General features: G+C 45.2%; 1 protein-coding gene across 1 annotated transcript in view; it reads right to left on the bottom strand.

Moving 5' to 3' along the window:
* Positions 1 to 7,460, bottom strand: part of ASAP3 (ArfGAP with SH3 domain, ankyrin repeat and PH domain 3) — a 70,526-nt gene extending 63,066 nt beyond the window's left edge. The window contains exon 1 of the mRNA XM_074218152.1: positions 7,286 to 7,460. Within this exon, the coding sequence (XP_074074253.1) occupies positions 7,286 to 7,420 (135 nt within the window). The 5' untranslated portion in view covers positions 7,421 to 7,460. The remainder of the gene's footprint in view (positions 1 to 7,285) is intronic.
* Positions 7,461 to 20,140: the final 12,680 nt, after the last annotated feature.

Below are 20,140 nucleotides of genomic sequence, written 5' to 3'. Positions count from 1 at the left end.
AGATGAATGAACACAACAGTGCAGCAAGTTATTTAACCTCTTGGAGCATCAATTTCCTTATCTGAATGATGGGTCCAATAATAGGACTTGCCTCTCAGATTGCTGTGAAAATTAAATGAAATTTTAATTGTGGAGAGCTTCATAAACTTTGAAGCCTTATATAAATATTAGCTGTTATTACTGTGATTACCACCTTCCTCACAGGGTGGTTTTAAGGATAAAATGAAATAATGTATGTATAGCACTTGTAAACCTTAGTTATTGTTCTTATTACAGAGCAGGCACAGAGAGGTGAGTTCACCAACCCAAAATCACACAGCTAGGAGATATCTGAGTTGGGACTTGACCTAGATACAACATTCTTCCCATGTGGTGGGTGGGGTGGGTATCCTCAGCAGGACTGGGTAGAGGTGAGAGGGTAAGAAAATTCTGCATCCTGAGCTGAAAGGAACCCCATAATTTCCTGAGATTGCAGACAGCATCATGGGAAAGAAGAGGGAAAGGAAGGGGAGAAATGAGCATTTTTTTTTAGTTTGTTGTTTGTTTTGGAGGCAACTTTGATTAAGTGACTTAACCAGGGTCACATAGCTAGTGAGTTTTTGAGATCACATTTGAACTCAGGTCCTTCTGACTCCAGGGCTGGTGCTCTATCCACTGCATTACCTAGCTGCTCTGAATATGAATTTATTAAGAGTCTACTCTGTGATGAAAGCTTTACAAATAGGATCTCATGGGGGAAGGGGCCCTGGTGTGTTGGGGGAGAGGCAGGGTTGCAGATGAAATGAGTGCAAAACTCACCAGTGCTATGTGACTTTGGTCAAATCATTTCTCTCTGGGTCTCTGTTTTCCCCTCAGCTCAGGAGGTTGAACAAAATTCTCTTTAAGCTTTTAATCCAAAGATCCTGGGTCCTGGGTCCTGCCTAATTATAGCCAGCCCTTTCCTTTATCTCCCTGAACCTCAGTGTTCCTATCCAAAAAAAGAGGGTTAATACAATTCCAAGTACCTATCTTGCAGGGTTGTTGTAAGGAATACATTCTTGTAAACCATAAAGATCTTCATAAAAGATCTTTGTTTACATTTCAACAATGTCTGTTTTTTCATCCTCCAAATTTCACCCTGCTTCTCCTCTCCTCCCTTCCAGAGTCATTTCTTATAACAAAACATTTAAAGTATTATTGTTATAGAAATAATAGCCTCACCCTTTTCAATGGATAAATAGGACAAGTCATTTTCCTGCTATGATTTTTCCTGCTATGATTCTCCTAACCCAGAGAGGTCCAGCTTTTTGGCTCTTCTGGGTTGCCTCGCCCAATAAAAATGTGTCAAGGGCTACATATACAGTCTAGAATTTGTTTGTGATCAGAAGAGCTTTTGGAATCCACCCATTGAATCTAAATTCAATATTCAGCAGACCATTGAGCGGGTAGAGAAAATGGCTACTTTCAGGGGTTGAATAATTAAGAATTAGAATATGAGTTAATCCTTTGAAAACATCCTCGATACAGGTCTAGCATAAATAAGGATGATAAAGGTATTATGTGTCTCATCATGTTTCTGTGTGGTTTTCATTTTCTCCTGCTAGATACTCTATTGTGAAAGCTTTTCTCCTACATACCTTGAAAACGGGAGTATATGCTCTGATGACATCTATTAAAAATGGCCCTCATATAAATTTGGATCAATGTCAATTTTGATAACTATCTCTATTATATGGACAATGCCTGTGTTTGAAAATGAGAGACAAAGGGTAGATAGATAATACAACGGATAAAGCACCAGGCCTGGAATCAGGAGGACCTGAGTTCAAATCTGGCCTGAGATGCTTACTAGCAGGGTGACCCTGGAAAAGTCACTTAATATCCATTGCCTCAAAAAAAAATGAAACAAAATATTGATAGATAGCCCAAGAAGCACCTCAGCATCCTTGAATAACCTATAAGAATAAGAGGAAGGCCTCTCAGCCCCACCTTCACTAAGGGTACAGATTATTATTTTCATTTTACAGAAAAGGAAACTGAATCTCAGAGACAATAAGGGACTTTCTAAAGGAATCTCTACTTGGAATCACAACCTTTTAAGAGAGTCAGAGTAGGTCTTATTAGATATATGTTACAGATGAAGAAACTAAGATACAGATATTAAAGCACTTTCTAAGGGTCACAGAAGAATCTTCACTTGAGATCACAAGCCTTTGAGGCAGTCGGGGAGGTCTTACTAGCTCCATTTTATAGTTGAGGAAACTGAGGCTCAGAACCTCTTTTGTCAGACTAGAAAAACTCAGGATCCAGGGAGAACCTGAAGGGGCCTGAGATGACAAAGTATTGGAACAAGGGTCTGGGAGAATCAGAAGGGGCCCTAAGAACAAGGCTCCAAGTAGAAGTATGAACCTTCATAAAGAACTGGACTGTTTCTTTTTCTAGGACTAAAAGGGGAGATGACTCCAAGGCTCAAGAAATGAGATGGTGGGGGGGGGGGGATGGGAGGGAGGTGAGAAGTGGAGGAAACTCCCATCAGATGGCCTCAATCTTTTGTGGGTAGGTGGGCTGGGGATGGAGGTGGGGTCTGTGACTAGAGGAGAGAAGAAAAGACTGGGAACAAATCTCTAGAGAAGAGAAGGAGATAAGGAACCAAGAAGGATAAAGGAAGACAGATTTTTGAGCAGAAGCCAGGGCTCAGCTGAGAGTGAGGTCCCATGAATTGGTGGTGGGTGAAACCAGTTTGATTTCATGATCTCCTCCAGTGACGCTCAACTGCCTGAGAATGGGAACAGAGAAATCAGGGGTTGGAGCAAAGGGTTACCCAGAGATGAGGATTACAAGGTCAGGAGTAATGCACAGCTTAGTGGCTGGGATACATGTATGTGGACCTACTATGTACTCAAGGAGAAGAATGATGCCAACATTGGGAGGCTGGACCAGGAAAAGTGGGATAATAATAATGATAATAATGAAAGTCTACAAGATTTCCCTCTCCTTCCTATAGGGGAATGGTTGTTTTTGCTTTGTTTTGGTACTCTCAGAACAGCACAGAGTAGGTATTTAATAAGAGATGGTTGATTTTCTGATGATCAACTAAGAAAGATTTAGCTCTCCTTGTAAGTGCAATAAGCAAAAATTCTAAAGGACTTGTGATGGAAAATATCCACATCCAGAGAAAGAACTGTGAAATCTAAATGCATACCAAAGTATATCATTTTTGAAATGATAAAAAATTTTATTTCTGCCTTATGTTTTTTCCCTCTTGTGGTTTTTTGGTTCCCTTTTGTTCTGATTCTTCTTTTACACTAATATGGAAACATATATATATATATATATATATATATATATATATATATATATATATGAAACCTATATCAGATTACTTGTCAAGAGAAGGGGAAGGAAAGGGAGGGAGACAGAGAAGAAGAAAAATGTGGAACTCAAATCTTACAAAAAATGAATGTTGAAAACCAAGAAACATAATCATAAATAATGACTGAATTGGATTGTATATGAGCAAAAGAGGGAGAAAGATGGAAAGATTGGAAGTGGTCAGTGAGGAGTGGTATTTTAAAGTTCTGGGTCATGGAAATAGGGCAATCCTGAGATAGAAAGAGCTAAGAGGTGGCCAGGTTTATGTTTTCAAATTTGTTCACATTCTGATTTGACTTCTTGGAAATCTGTGAGACCCTGGATAAGTCAATGAGGCACCCAGGATCTTATTTTTCTCATCTGTAAAATGAAAGGATCAGCCTAGATGACCTCTGACATTTCCTTTAAGATTTCTCCATTAAGATGGATGCTTAACACAATGTTAGGTCCTTGATGTTTGTAGATGGAATGGATAATTAAATCTATCATACTTTGAGTATAACTGAGGTAGGTCATTGGAGGTCAGACTGATAGAGAGATTGTCAATATAAATAATGAAGTTCCAAGTATAGAGGATGAGGGAGAGAGTGTAATGGAAGGCGAGAGCATCAGCCAGGAGCTAATTTTGTGGAGCAAGCTGAGCAAATATTTTGGGAGTGTTAAATTTGGGCAAATGATATCAGTAGGGGGAAGGAAAAGGGGGTAGAAATGCTTGGATGGCTTTGAGTCATCAAGATCATAGAAGGATAGCAGGAGAGGGATTTTCTAAAAGTATCACTGGGGCAAAAAGCACAATCCTAACCCCTCTCTTGGCCTCCTATCAGGCAATGGGAAGAGCTGGGATAGCCCCCCTACCCCACCCCAGTGCAGATGGTTATATAGGACCGGTGTTCCCAGTTTTTGTCAGAAGAGAGGAGGTAGAGACAATATTCATTGAAAAGTTGCCAAGTTCCCAAGCCAAAAGGGGGAGGCGGGTACCAGCTTGGCCTGGACTGAACCAGGGCATAGATAACCTGCCGATACTGCTGCCCTTCTCTGTAGCCCATTCTAAGGGCTGCCTCTTTCCCCTCCCCTCCCCCAGTACACAGAGGGAAAGGCCCACACGCATAGGGTAGGCCTTATGAGTGAGGATAAATGGACACTTCTGTCTACAGAGCAGTATTCATAGGGTGGCCTCCCAGGGATGGGGGTTGGAATGAAGCTTATTTAATATTTTAACAAATGATCTGGCAGAGGGAGTACCCAGTGAAATCTCTGGGGTCCTCAGGCTCTAGTGATGAATTTCATCTTTCTTGGGGATGGAGAGCAAGAATTTTAGGCCCTCTCATTTGGGGTTGGGGGAAAATAGATTTTAATCTAGACATCTAATAGAACAAAACCAGAGCAATAATAATAATAATAATAATAATAATAATAATAATAATTTTTGTCCTTCATTCTCAAAGACCATGACATCAGGAGGGTGATAACATGACATACATGTGAATTAGACTGGGGGGGAGGGGGAAGCTGTGCTAAGTCACCAGCCTCACTTTCTCCTCCAGAGCTATCTGGGTTCAGTGGCCAGATATGGATCAGGACGACAGGAGATGGCCCTAGATGTGAGGCAATCAAGAGTAAAAATCTGCCACATAACTTTTCTATCAGTTCTTTGGGAGGCTGTTTGAAGGTGATGAGGAGCTCACCACCTCCAAAGGCAGGATTCTTGAGGAAGGTCACTGTGTGAGGTGGTGCAGAAAAGTAGGCAGTGATCACAAGGCAAAGGTGGTGAAATGTACTGAGGATGCCTCGTGGCATAGTGGGAAATGACGGATTTAGAAATACTGAGGTCACCTGTGTGATCTTTAGCATGCCACTTAATTTCCCTAGTTCTCCATTTTCCTCAACTCTAAAATGATGGAGTTAGACAAGATAACCTGTAAGGTATTCTCCAGTGATAAATCTAAACTATGATTCTATGTCGTCCTATTTAATTTCATTTTGTTAGATTCAGCCCAGTGTTCTGACCTAACCTGCTAACCCTTCTCTGGAGTTCATTCTAAGGATTGCCTCTTTCCCCTCCCCTCCCCAATACACAGTGGGGAAAGGCCCACAACATAGGCTAGACCTTATACATGAATATAATAAATATAAAGTATATAATAAATATATTATGACATATATAGTAATTGGATCATTATAAATAAATATAAATGGATCCTTCTTTTTGTTTCCCAACGCTACCATTCAGGGAGTTAAACAAAATGTTCCCAGTTTAGTGTCACCTGCAAATCTGGAGTGTGTGCATGCATATTTTTCTCCAAGCCATGGACAAATATGTTAAACTTCTGAGGGTTGAGCACAGATCCCTGTGGCATTCCCCCAGAGACTGCTAAGTGGACAATGAAGTATTCATTCATTGGTGATCTCTTCTGTTTTTATGAAATAATGTAAAATGAGGTAAGGGGAACCAGTAAAACAGAATGTGCAAATAAAACAACAACAATGCTGATAAAAAGAACAATGAAGCAAAACTAAACTCTTGTAATCAAGATTGATCTGGGCAGCTAGGTGGCGGTGGTAGCGGGGCAGCTAGGTGGCATAGTGGATAGAGCACCAGCCCTGGAGTCAGAGTACCTGAGTTCAGATCAGGTCTCAGACACTTAATACTTGCCTAGCTGTGTGACCTTGGGCAAGTCACTTAACCCCATTGCCTTAAATAAATAAATAATTTTTAAAGGGGAAAAAGATTGACCAAGCTTGGTCTTGAAGTTTCCCACTGTCAAAGTCTTCAAACAACTGCCCCAGGGAACTGATAGCTAGAGAAGTCACACAGCAGATTTCTAGCCCCCCAAAAATGTATCTTTCTCTCTGGATTGAGGAGGTAGGATGGGGTGAGTGAAAAAAATTGCAAATTCTGTCAGATCAGGTTAATTTGGCTGGTTTGCTTTTTCTTTTAAAATCTTCGTTACAAAGGAAGGTTTGTTGGATAAAAGGAGGGATTGGGAAGAGGGAGATGTTCAGAAATGAATGGAATTTATAAATAAAAAGCACCAATAAAAGACTTGGAGGGGATGGGGCAACAGGAGGAATGGGGGATTTGGGGGTGGGAATAGAAGGAACTTGGAGGGGATGGGAGGGAGGAGGATCCACTATTTAGTCACAGTCCTGGGGCAAGCTAAGTATTAAGAGAGACTCCCTACAAATCAATTTGTTGGGTGGGCCTGGGCCGACTGGAGGGGTGGAGAAAAGAGAGTTGAGAAAAGGCATGGCTCCTGCCCTCAAGTCACTGACATTCTAATAAAATACATAAATAACTAAAACAGTGAAATAAAACATGATGAATAAAAAGAATCCGACTGAGCAGTCAGAAAGCTTCCTGGAGGCTGGCAAAGAACCTTATCTCATGTACAGGATGCTATCGATCATCCTCGTCTTACCAAGGAAGAGTTAGGAGAAATTAAGGGACTTGTCCAGGGTCCTATGGCTTCGAAGCGTCGAAGGCAGGATTCAAACTCAGCTCCAGGGCTCTGTCCACTCCAGTGACATAGAAGTCAGTGGGAGGGGAATTCAGAAAGACGGCCCTAGGCTGGAGTTAATCCAGACAGGCTTCAGGGCTTCCGTGGCCAAGACCCCGCTGGGGTTAGTGAAAAGAGAGCTGGCAGGGCCGGAAGCCGAGCGTTTGGCCATCCCGGTTGTGCCACTCGGTACTGGATGACCTTGGGTCGGTCACTGGGCTTCTTTTCTGGACTGGGAAGTGGTCCGGATGGTCCCTAACGTCTCCTCCCTCACCGCTGCCCCCCGGCCCGAGACACAGCCTGGGGCCCTGGGCGGCCCCACTCCGGACGACCTTACCTGCTCTCAGATGCGCGGGCCGTGGGCACCCCCCGGGAGGGGTCCGGCTCAGGCTCTCCCCTCCACCCCGGCCCCCCCAGTCCCAGCGGCTCCCCCTCACCTCCTCCCGGGCCAGCGCCGCCCCCCGGCACCGGGGCATCTTGGCGGCGAAGGCCGGCGCGGCGGGGCCGCCCTGGGAGCCGAGGTCGTCCGCGGTGACCGCTAGGAACTCGGCGACGCTGAGCTGCTCGGGCATGGCGGGGCGGGGGGCTCGGCCCGGGGCCGCGAGACTGGGGGGCGCGGGCCGGGGCCGAGGAGCCGAGCGGGGCCGAGGAGCGGGGAGACGGCAGCAGCGCCCGGCGGCCTGGGCACAGTCCGAGCGAGGCCCGGGGCCCGCCCCCGCCAGCCCCCGCCGCCCGGGGCCCCCGCCCCGAGACGCCCACTTTCTCCTCCGGCTCCACCCCCTCCGAGGCCCTCCCGCTCCCGCCCCGGGCTCCCCATTTCTCCGGTAGTCTCCTCCATCTCCGCCCCCGAAGTCCCCCCATTCCTCTTTCAGCCCCCACCCCGTCTCTTCTCTCCCGTCCCCATTCCTTCTTCACCCCCCATCCCCCGCCCCCAAGAACCCCCATTCCTCCTGCAGTCCCATCCCTGCTTGTCCCTCCCTCTCCCTCCCTCAAGTTCCCCCATTCCTCCTCCAACCCCTCCATCCCCCCCAGCCCCTCCCACCCCCACCCCCAAGTCCCCCTCCCCTTCTAGTCCCTCCCCCTCCGGGCCCCATCCCCATTCTCCCAGATCTGTGCCCCCATCTCATCCCGCCCATGCCCCTCTGGACTCTGGCAGGCCCTTGGCTCCACCCCCCGGACGCTCCCCCCACCCCATTCGGCCTAGCCCGGCCCCCACGTCCAGTCCAGCTCCTCCCCCTTCTTTAGCTTCCCACCTGGGCCGGAGCGTCGCGGCCCCGCCCTTCGTCTCCCCGCCCGGGGCTCCCCGCAGTCATGTGGACTCGGCCTGTTTTCCCCCTGCCCCCTCCAGTCCCAGCTTCTCGGGCTCCTGCCCCGCCCCGACTTTGGCCCCGGGCCCAGGAGCCTTGCCCCATCCCCCCCACTGCGTGGCCGGTCTCCTTCAGGACGTAGGGAGGTTCCCCCCTCCGGCCCCTCTCATTTCCAGAACTTTTACAATTTACAAAGCGCCTTTCACAGAACATATTCCAAGCCGGTTGTGGAGTGTTAGCTACTATCCTCGCTTTACAGATGAGGAAACTGAGGTCCAGAGGGGCGACCTTATCTCAGGGACTCAGCGCTCTTCAATAGGGTAAGCAAAGCTATGAACCCAGACCTCCTGGATTTCACTTTCACTACCGATCCGGCGCGGAGGAGTCCTCCCCGAGCCCCCGCAAACCAAAACCAGCCTCTGGCTCCGGGGGCGGCCTTCCCCCGTTTTTGCCCAAGGCCCCACCGATCCCCAGTCACCCGACTCGGTAACGTGGGGCTCCTCCCTGCCCGCAGTTACCCAACCCACAGGCAGTCCGACTTCCTTCCCTATTGGGTCACAGGACGGATTCGGAACTAGGTGGGACTTGCTACCAGCGCATCCGACTCCTTACTCTGCAGATATCCAGCCTCATTCTAAGATGGCAAAGTCAGAGCTTTTTATTTTGCTTATCTTTAGGGTTTTTTGCAAGGCAATGGGGTTCAGTGGCCTGCCCAAGGGTGTCCGAGGTCAGATTTGAACTCAGGTCCTCCTGACTCCGGGGCCGGTGCTCTATCCACTGCCCATCCAGCCGCCCCCGAAATCGCTTTTTTGATCCTGCCTTCTGATTGTGAAAAGGTCTAAGAAGCTTTTGGTAAAACTCTGCTCTCCAAGAAGAGCATGACCTCAGAGAGGAGCTGCCAGGACAAGCACATGAATTGGATTTGAGTGAGGAGGGGGATGAACTAAGTCACCAGCTTCACCTTCTCCTCCAGAGCCATCTGGGGCCCGTGGTTAGATAGGAATCAGGACGACTGGAGATGGCCCTGGATGGGAGGCAGTCAGGGTGAAGTGACTTGCACAAGGTCACACAGCTAATAGTGTCTGAGGCTGGACTTGAACTCAGGTTCTCCTGACTCCAGGACCAGTGCTCTATCCTGCACCACCTAACTGCTCTTCAGAGAAGGAAACCTGACAGGTGCAGGTAGTTGTCTAAAATCAGAGTGGGGGAGTCAAAGAAACCGGGAATTGGAGGTGAGAAGGGAGAGTGTCCAGGCATGAGTTACAGTCAGTGCAGATGACCCTGGATGCATGGGGCAATCAGGGTAAAGTGACTTGCCCAAAGTCACACAGCTAGCAAGTGGTGAGTGTCCGAGGTTGAATTCGAACTCCTGTGTTCCTGAATCCAAGGCTCTATCCATTGGCCACCTGGCAACAGGTGTCCTGATTCCTGTCTGGCCACTGGTCCAAGATGGCACCAGAGGAGACAGTGAGGCCAGTGACTTAGTACAGCACCTCCTCACTTAAAACCAGTTCACATGCTTGTTATGGCATCACCTCATGGTCTTCTTTGAAAACGAAGGACAAACATTATTACAGTCAGTACAAAAGCCCTGAATCTGGAGATGGATTTTTGTGCCTTCAGAGCAGGATGTAGGCAAATGCAGTTGGATCGGAGTATATGGAGGGAAATAATGGGGAAAAACCCAATAAGATTTTATATGTGATTCTGGAGGTAATAAGAAGACACCAGAGTTTACTGAATGACGGTGGGCCATGGTCAGATCTTCCATTTAGGGAAAAACCACTTTGGCAGCTGAGTGGGGAGAATGGATTCGTGTGGGAAGAGACTTGAGGTAGGGGACTCAGTGTTATTTACAGTAGTCCCACTGAGAGCTGGTGAAGGCTCATAGAAGAAAGGGGACAGATACCAGAAATGTAAATATCAAAACAAAATTTGGTAAAGTGGGGTGAGCATGAATCAGAAACTTGAGAATGATGCCAAAGTAGCAAATCAGGCAATTGGATTGGGGTGCTGTTGACAGAAAAAGAAAAAAAAATGAAGGGAGATGGTTTTTGGAGGCATTTGGTCATATGGATGACTTCTAATCCCCATTAATGATTCCTGGGTGGTGCCAGCATCCTGGAGGGGGAAGATTCCCATTTGAGGAGGTCTTGGCATAACTGATCCTGGGTTTGAGAGGAGCGTGCCTTCCTGGACACGTCTCATAAAAGATGTATCCGATATCCGGTCTCCTTCTAAGATGACAAAGTCAGAAATAGCTTTTTAGATACTGCCTTCTCATTGTGAAAAGGTCTAAGAAGCTTTTTGTAAAACTCCATTCAGGAGGTCCAATTCTCTAACCAGGCTCCCCATGCACACTTGTGAATCAGTGAACTTAGACAAATATTGATAAATGTATATGTTAACTTAATTCTGTTTTGTTCTTAATTGAAGCCAAACCCTGAAGGTTAACATTTGTCACTTCTTATGACAAACTGTGAAGGTTAACACATGTTTAATTACTAATTTTAAGGCCAAATTCACAGAAATCAGTAATGAGATCTGGGAATCATCTGCATAGCAATAATAATTGAACCCAAATGAGCAGATGAGATTGCCTGCAAAGGAGATGAAGAAGGAATGGACAGAGAAATAGGAGGAGAACCAGGAGAGAGAAGCATAAGGAAAGCTAGAGACGGAGTATCCAAGAGGAGAGGGTGATTAGCAATGTCCAAGGTTGCAAGGTCAAGAAGAAAGGGAGCTGAGAAAAAGTCACTGAATTTGGCAAGTGAAAGACCACTGGTAACTTTGGAGAGAGCTGGTCCAGAGGAAATATGAGGTCAGATGCCAGATTACAAAGGGTTTGTTGTTGTTTGTCCTTTGTTTCCAAAGAGGACCATTGGCATCAGGAGGGTGATGTCTTGACTTGCAAGTGAATCAGATTTAAGTGAGGTAGGGCTGTGCAAAATCATCAGCCTCACTCTCTTCTCTAGAGTCACCCCAGTCCAGTAGCAAGACATAAATCAAGAATGGATGGTTGGAAGACAGAAAATAGAGGTACTTAAATATAGACGGCTTTCTGGAGGAGTTTAGTCATGAAGGGAAGGAGAGGTATAGAGTGGTGGCTGATAGATAAAGGAGCATCAAGGAGGGTTTGGGTTTTGTTTGTTTTAAGGTGGGAGAGCTGAAACCCAAGGGCACATCATTGGATCCCATGTCACTTGGGTTTTGTATGACCGCTTAACTGACCTCCTTGAATTCCTTCTCTCCTCTCCAATCCATCCAGGGCACAGGACCAGATTAAATTTAGTTACACAGGTCTGACCACATCTCTCTCCTTATCATTCACTGACTCCTTATCATAAATGTTGTATTTCTTTTTCTTTATATGTACAGCTTATCTTATCTAGTAATATGCAAATTCCTTGATGGCAGGTTCGGTTTCGTTTTTGTCTGTATGTTCCCAGTACTTAGGAAGTGCCCAGAGGCCCTATTAAACCTACATAATATTTAATAAATACTTGTGATTCAAGACTATTACCATTTCTTCCATTCAACCTTGACTCTATTCCCCCACTTAGGTTGTGAGGAGTTAGGTTTGAGAGGAGTGGACCATGCTCCATCTTGTCTATCCTTTGGGGCAAATCCTTAAACCTTACCCAACCTTGGGTGGCTCAAATGCTGTCTCTTCTAGGAAGCTGCCTTCCCAACCTCTGAAATTAGGGAGTTTAGGGCACTTCTCCCAAGGTCTAGAATCACGGGATGTCACAATATGTGCCTTGCTTCACCTCTAGAGGCTCATTGAGATCAGGGCTTGTGTCTCATTTTCTGCTTCCTCCTCAGGGTTCAACACAGGGCTCTGCATTTGCTCAGATGGATTCAATCATCTCCATGCAAATCATTTCCAGATCTTAGTAGTTGACCCCCAGCAAATGTTTGCTCGTTATTTTGGAGATATAGTCATCTTTGAGAACAAAGGATGAATGATAATAATAACAACAAATCAATTAATTGAAGGAGTTATAAGTCTCAGGATTCACATACACCTCAGAACTATGCAATCCAAGTGACCTTTCAAGTCCATTCAGGTTCCAAATCTATGATTTTATGTCCAGCCACCAGCTCAGGAGCCTCTCAGAGTTCCCTAAACATGGAGAAAAAATCTTGCCATTGTTGACCTGGTTGGTGACTGGAAGTCAACATACTTTACCCCTTCAAACTTAAAATTTTTAAAACATATGTTAAAAATTGTTTTGACGTGTAACTAGGAAAAATAAATTATTAGATGATTTTTTAAAAATACAAGAAAGATCTCAGACACATTCAATCACTGAACAACTTTGCCCTTGTTCCGCACTCCAGATCAGGTACCATACACTGCCATCTTGCCCCCTTGGCCTTTTTTTCATGAAATGATTGCCAATTCGACAAAAAGCACAACACCTGTTGTCCTAGAAGTCCCTGCCCTAGAAGTCACAGACTGTCCAGACCCAAACTCGCCTACTACTCCCTACTTCCTCATACCCAACCATATCAATCCCATCCCTCTTGTGTTCCCCTCTCCTGACCCTGCTTTCTATTGCGCCTCTGGATTCCTGTTTCAATAACAATACATTGCTCTTGCTATTAGAGTTGTTCTTCTCAGACTCTTTACAGTCATGGCTCCCCCTAGAAGACTGACTGTGTCTTTGGCCATCTTCTCAAGCCCCATCGGCCCTGCCCCCTCTCCCACCCCACCCCCAACACATGGTCAAGGAAGAGAACTAGGCCTCCTCCTCCTCACTGCACTTCGGATACCTTCCTCTGCCACGCTCAGTGAACAACCTCTTCTCCTTTAAAGTTCACTCCAACCACATCTATTCCCCTATCCAGATTCTGATGTCTGCCTGAGATGATCCGTTCCTGTCTCACAGGTCTCATCTATATCCCAATTCCTCTCCTTAGACTTCAGTTTACATGGCAATGTTTCCTCAAATATCCTGCCTTTCAGGTTCATCAGTCTCCTTAGTTCTCATGACCTTCATCTTTACTCCACTTTGGCCACACACAAAGATGATCATATGTCCCTGATCTCATCATCCACAATCTTCCCACCTCCACTCTTCATAACCTTACACTAGAAAAAGCTAGCTTTTGTAGGCTTTTGAAATGAATCTTAAAGGGAGCCAGGAGGTTCACTTAAAAGGACTTCTAAGAGTCAGAGGGAAAGCATCATTACAAGGATAAGAACCAAGGCAGGAGATCAAATATCATTGTGAGGAAGAGTACGTCAAAAAGGGCAGAATGTAAGAAGTTTAGAAAGATAGGAAAGGATTAGAGTGTCAAAAGCTTTAAATGCCAAATAAAGAAAAAATCTCATTTGATCCCAGTGGCAATAGGGAACTGTTGGGATTTATTGAGCAAGAGAATGATGTGGGCACTTCTGCGCTTTAGGAAAATTGTTTTTGCAAGGCAAAGGAGGGTGGATTGAGTGGGAAGGAACTTCAGGCAGAGAGACTAATTAGGAGGCTCCTGCCCCAACTCTAGGGTAGATCTCTATCACTTCAAACCAGGACAATTTGCAATAACTGGTGGGTCTGCCTCAGGTTTCTCCCCAATCCAGTCCAACTTCCACCCTCTATCCAAGCAGCAAAAGGAGTTTTTTTTTTAAAAAGTACAGGTCTGACTTAGCTTTTCTCAGCAATACTGTGACCCAAGACAACTCTGAAGGACTTTGGATAAAGGATATCCCCAGAGAGAACTGATGGTGTTTGAATACAGATTGAAGCATACTTTTTTAAACTTTTATTTTTCTTGAGTTTCTTTTGGAGGGGGAGCTATGTTTTCTTTCATAACATAACTATTGTGGAAATGTTTTGCATGACTACACCTTTATAATCTATATCAAATTGCTTGCTTTCTCAATGAAGGGGTTGAGTCAGGAGGAAGGGAGAGAATTTGGAACTTAAAAATTTTAAAACGTATGTTAAAAAATTGTTTTTACATGTAACTGGGAACAATAAAATGCTAAATGATTTTTTAAAAATACAAATATGATCATGTCACCCTCACCTCCCATTTGGTTCTTGTCCTTTGTTATCAAAGAAGACCAAAATGACATCACCATGTTTGAGAAAAATCACAGGGTATCCGACTGTGACTGATCAGATCAGTGTGAGCTCAGAATGCTCTACTACAAGTTGGGCACAAGTAGTACCCACCTGGGGTGGGTACTCTAAACTTATGGATGTTCCATTTCCTTTGAGCTGCTTCCATTCTTGCCCTCCTTGTAGCACCCTCACTGATGAGGGCATACCATGCTGGCCAGTCCTGCGCCAGTGGCTCCCATGCTGTATAATCAATTCTAAAGTTCTTCAATGAAACCTTCAGGGTGTCTCAGTATCATTACTTCTGACCCCCTTGTAAGTGCTTGCCCCATGTGAGTTCTCCATAGAATAGGGTTTTTGGCAAACATACATCTGGCATTCTAACAATGTGTCCAGCCCATTGTAGTTGCACTCTTGGTAGTAATGTTGGAATGCTAAGCAGTTTAGCTCAAGAAAGGATCTCCATTGTCTGGTATCTTCTCCTGCCAGGTGTTTTTCAGAATCCCATTTAACAAACTGCTATAACTCCCTATTGCCTCCAGAATCGAATACCAAATGCTCTGGCATTCAAAATCCTTCCTAATCTAGCCTGTTCCTCCCTTGACTCCCCTACTCATCCTCTTACATCTAATGACACTGTCTTCCCTATTGCTGGAACCCTCTCCTCTGCTTTGACTACTTTAAGTTCCAACTAAAATCTCACCTTGTATAGCAGGGGTGGAAAATCTTTTTTCTTCCAAGGGCCATTTGAATATTTATAACATCATTCGCCTGCTATATTTGGTCAATGTTTAATTAATTCACTGCTAAAAAGCTCCTAGATTTATTGAATTTCAAGTCCCTCCTGAGATTGCTGTGGCAGTGCCAGACAGAATGATGCCAGGGCTGAATATTCCTGCCCGTATTCTACAGGAAGCCTTCTCCAGATGCTATTAACTCCAGTACATTCCCTCTGATAATTATTTCCTGTCTCTTATGCCTATCTTGTTTTGTACTATTTGTTTGCATGTTGTCTCTCCCATTAGATTGTGAGCTTCTGGAAAACAAGGACTGTCTTTTTCCCTTTTTTGTATCCCCAGTAGTGACTGGTCACATAAGAGTTACATAATAATATTGATTCATTGATTGATTGTGGCAGTAGTCTACCTGAGAAGTGATGAGGACCTGAACTTGGGAGCCCTGATGAATGGAGAAGAGAGGATATATAAGGGAATGCCATAGGGAAAAAAAGACAAGATTTGGTTATTCATGGGGATATATGAGGTGGATAAAAGAGAGAAATTGAGGACGACCTTCAAGTGGTGTACCAGAAACTCCTTGACCATGACTTCCTATCCTCACTTTTTATGATGTCACTTCCTATACTTCCCAAACCAAACCTCCCTTCTCCAGCTTCCCATTCCTCTCTCAGGGATCTTCATCCTAGACTCAGTTCAGTCATGCTCTGTCCTCTGCCCTTGGGGCTATTAATAGTGTCTACCTCCAAGGCTTGCCATGAACAGACCATGAGATCATAAGTGTAAAGCATCTTGTGAGCTTTAGAGCTGTGTTTAAAAGCTAGCTATTATTAGTTGTATTCCTTTGTGTTCTGGTGAGTAAACACGCAGCCCAGTAACCTTTCTGCACAGTGGTGTTCACCACTTTGCACCAGCTGGATGGCAACTTAGATCTGAGTGTAACAGGGAATAAATACTCTGCATGTCCTCCTTTCTTATTGGTATGAATGGGCAGCAGAAGAGGCATTCTACTGACAATTTAAAAAGTGGAAGGTAACCTTGCTCAACACTATTAAGCTCTGGCCACCAGAGGGCAGTGATCTCCACAATCTGGAGCCACACAACCCCTGGCCTTGGTCCTGGCTAGATTTGGGGGGTGGGGGGGTGGAAGGGAGGAGTCTGAGGACAGCAACCTGGTGCTCTTATGTCACCCCATGCCCGAGAATGGCAGTGTCAGGATCTCAAGTCAACTGAGCTCTGGTTCAATGAAAGCAGGGTTTATTACAGAAACATCTAGAGTGGCCATTCAGTCAGTTGTGATCAGTGATCAATGGTGGTCCTTGGTCAAGTTCAATCATGGGCTGTCACAGGAGAGCAGGGTCAGTCACAGCTCGTGATGCTGTCATGTAATTAGTATTTACAATATATCATTGGGCCTCATTTTCAGCTCTCTAGGCCTGTTTCCTCACGGGGTTACAAAAGGATGTTAGGCCTTGGGGATCTCAAAACTGTACTAGATTCTAAGATCACATCCAGCTCTATGATCCTATATCCTACACTCCTTTCTAGCTCCAATATTCTCTGTTTTAAGATCTTTTACAGATCAGTCATTTACATTTTCTATTTTAAGGGTCCTCCCAGCTCTGACATCCTGTGTTCTAAGGGTCCTCCCAGCTCTGACATCCTGTGTTCTAAGGGTCCTCCCAGCTCTGACATCCTGTGTTCTAAGGGTCCTCCCAGCTCTGACATCCTGTATTCTAAAGACCCTCCTAGCTCTGTTATCCCATGTTCTAAGGGTCCTCCCAGCTCTGATATTTTGTATTCAAAAGACCCTCCTAGCTCTGTTATCCCATGTTCTAAGGGTCCTCCCAGCTCTGACATCCTGTATTTGGAAGACCCTCCCAGCTCTGGTATCCTGTGTTCTAAGGGTCCTCCCAGCTCTGATATTTTGTATTCTAAGGGCCCTCCCTGTTCTGACATGCTGTGTCCTAAAGGCCCTTTCAACTCTGACATTCTGTATTCTAAGGCCCCTCCTTAGATATTTTATGATGTCCATTAATAAAGCCTGACTGTTTCTAACAAGGATAAACAGGTCAGTAAATCTGAGTTATTTTCTTCTTTCCCTTTATGATCCATGGTAGACATTTTCAGGTGGCTAACTGGAGAGAGGGCTGGGATGCAGTACTATCACAGCTGGACTTTCCCCTTCACCAAAATTTAACTGGACCCACATGGGAAAGAAGCCTACAAGTGTAACACTCAGTGTTGAGCTCCTGCCAACAAGGTATCTCAACTTGGTCCAGAATATGAACTCTGTTGTGAAAAGAGGCTGCCCAGCCCCCACAGGTCATCACATTCCCTCCCATCTGCTCCTCCCTCAATTCCAGCAGATCCCATTACCAAAAGACATATGTTTTGACTGAGACTCACTGGGGGAGGAAGCCAAAGAAATGAATCACAAATGGTATAATTTGATTGTCTGTGTGTTTGTATAAATAGGTGGAGGTGGGTGTGATGAAGACCAGAAGACCTTGGTTTGAATCCCAGTGTGTGAGCTTCCATTTGTAAAGCCCTTCCCCTCTTTTGCACCATGAAGAGTCCAGACTGAGTGGTGTCTGAGATCTCCTCCAGCTCTCTCTCTTTGATTCCATCCTCTCCTGAAGGGCTCCTGTCACCCTGAGCTGCCCTTGCTTTACCTTTTAGGACCAAGGAGGGTGTTTCTAAGGGTTCCTCTTGAGGGATATCAGGAATCCAAAGCCACAGAGCCCCCCATTTAATACTGGGCTTGTTGTAAGGATCAAATATCCAATGTGCTTATCACAGTTCTAGGGACTAGTTGGTATAAAGTATTAAAATACTATTATTATAACTAGATAATAATTATTTACTGTAATTACTTTAACATTTATATAGTGCTTTAGGTTTTATAAAGCGCTTTGTAAATATTAGCTTCACAACAACCCTGGAAGGTAGGTCCTTTTTTTACAGATGAGGAGACTGAGGCAAGCTCTCTCTGTATTATGATGCCTTAGCAGCCTGCCAGAAATGTGACACAGGCTTTCCATTTCTCCAGCATACTCACCAGAACAGGTCCTGTGAAAGACAGAGACCAGGTCCAAAGTGAAATATTCAGAAGAAAAAAATAGGACTCTTAAGAGCGAGAACAATGAGACCTTCCAATATACATTCAGGCAACCTTCCTTCAACCTGCCTCCAAAGAGCTGATGGACCTTCCTGATTTGTTAGTTAAGGGTCCTATAGTCAGCGGTGTTGGATCAAAGTTCAGGACACATGGGAATCTCATAGTGGCTGAATCTAAATGGCTCCAGGTGGAATTACAGAATGAGACATACACCTGCAGAAACAGCCAAGTTAAGGATTTATTTTGCTAGATTGGACTCATATGTTATGAGGAAGGGCTTTTATAATTTTGGAAGACTAGTGAGAGGATACCAAAGAATAAGAACAATGAATCATTTCAAAATCCTCACAAATAATCAGCCGGAAAGTTCTCAAGAGGGAATGGTCATGTAGGCAGTGGGGCAACTCCGAGATTAAATTTGAAACTCTACCTAAAAACCCAGGATCAGAGATTTAGAAGCAAATGGAACCTCAGAGTTCATGTATTCTACCTTTATCATTTTACCAATGAGCAAACTGATGCCCAGAGAGGGTAGGTGACTGACCCAAGATCATACAGGTTAAGAGATGGATTCAAACCCAGGATCTCTGACTCCAAATTCTTCACTTTTCCCATCATATCACATTAGTAGCTTCCCTGACATGTAAGCCTTTTTGTTCTGTTTGTATGGGGAAGTATGCATGCTTGTCTACTTCATAATAAAGAATTTTTTTAATAGGGATTTTTTCTTTTTAATGTCTTTCACTTAAACACATATATTGTATCATCTATAGCTTTCTGGCACTAAAAGTCGTAATGCTATGTTGCTGAAATCACCAATTGTGTAGAACTGAACCTGGAAACCACTTTGGGAGAAAAAAGGCTGAACCTCAAGACAGTCAAGTGTATGTGTGAGAGATATCTATGTATACATACGAGTCTATTTACTTTTACACACACACACACACACATTCTGTGCTCGAAGGCTCCTCCCCCATGTAGACATTCCATATGGAGGTTAATACGTGGAGGCTTTTTTCTGTTCTTTGCTATGCATTTTACACCAACATGTGGTTTCCTCTGCTGCCACAAGGGGGGCAGAGTAAGGGAGGGAGGGGAAAGAAGCAAAGGAAGGAGGGAATGGGGGGGGGGGGAGACAGAAACAGAGGAGATAGAGGCAGAGATAGAGAGACAGACAGACAAAAGCAGAGGGACATAGAGACATCCAGAGAGAGACAAGAGGCTCAGAAGAGAGAGAGATAGAAGAGATGAGAGACGGAGACAGAGAGGAAGTGGGGAGGGAGGACGGAGGACGGAGGGGGTCCTTCCCTGGAGCTCCTCCCCATGTGCCTGAGGCTGGGTCCACAGCCCTAACAGATCTGAATCGAGATGGATGGATGGATGGAGCCTAAGCAGATAGCTCACCCCCTTGTGGCAGCAGAAGAGCTAGTTTTAGTGTACTTCAAAGGAACCTTTCAATTCTGCATCCTAAGAAAAGCTCTCCTGCCAGCTGGGCCTTGGCTTGGCCAGTGCATTCTCTCCCCCAGTCACTGGCCAACGTCCTGCCAGGAGAGACTGGGGAAAAGAAGCCCAAGAACACCTCTGGATGGGGAAGATAATGGCAACAGAGAAAGGCCAGCTTCATTGGCCTCCCCTAAAGTTGCTCTTGCCTCAGTAGCCCAGAAGCTTTAAGTTCCCTAGGTTGAAGACCCAACCCAGAGAAGACTCCAGCTGGGACATGGGCTGCTCCTCCGACCTCCCTCTAGGGGAGTGTTGTTCAGTAGAACCATGTATCATCCCAAGGCTGCAATGAATTTTATTGATGGTCAAAGTCTCTACAGCCTGTGGGGCTGGGATGAAGAGGGTCACTGCTCCAAAAATGCCTGTTGATTGATTAGAAAGATGGTGCCACTGTCCACAGTCTCAAGGGTTTATTCCCCTAGAAGGACCAGCCATTATTTACGGTGTTTTAAGGTTTGCAGAGTGCTTCCTGAGGTAGGCAATATTATGGTGTCAGGTTGGGAGGTAGGGAGGGGTAGGGGGATCCAACTGACCTCAGCCTTTCCTCCCCCCAATATGG

The sequence above is a fragment of the Macrotis lagotis genome, chromosome 1, assembly GCF_037893015.1.
Source record: "Macrotis lagotis isolate mMagLag1 chromosome 1, bilby.v1.9.chrom.fasta, whole genome shotgun sequence".
NCBI lineage: Eukaryota > Metazoa > Chordata > Mammalia > Peramelemorphia > Peramelidae > Macrotis > Macrotis lagotis.
The sequence above is the reverse complement of the archived record's forward strand: the minus strand, read 5'-3'. Positions and strand labels throughout refer to the sequence as shown.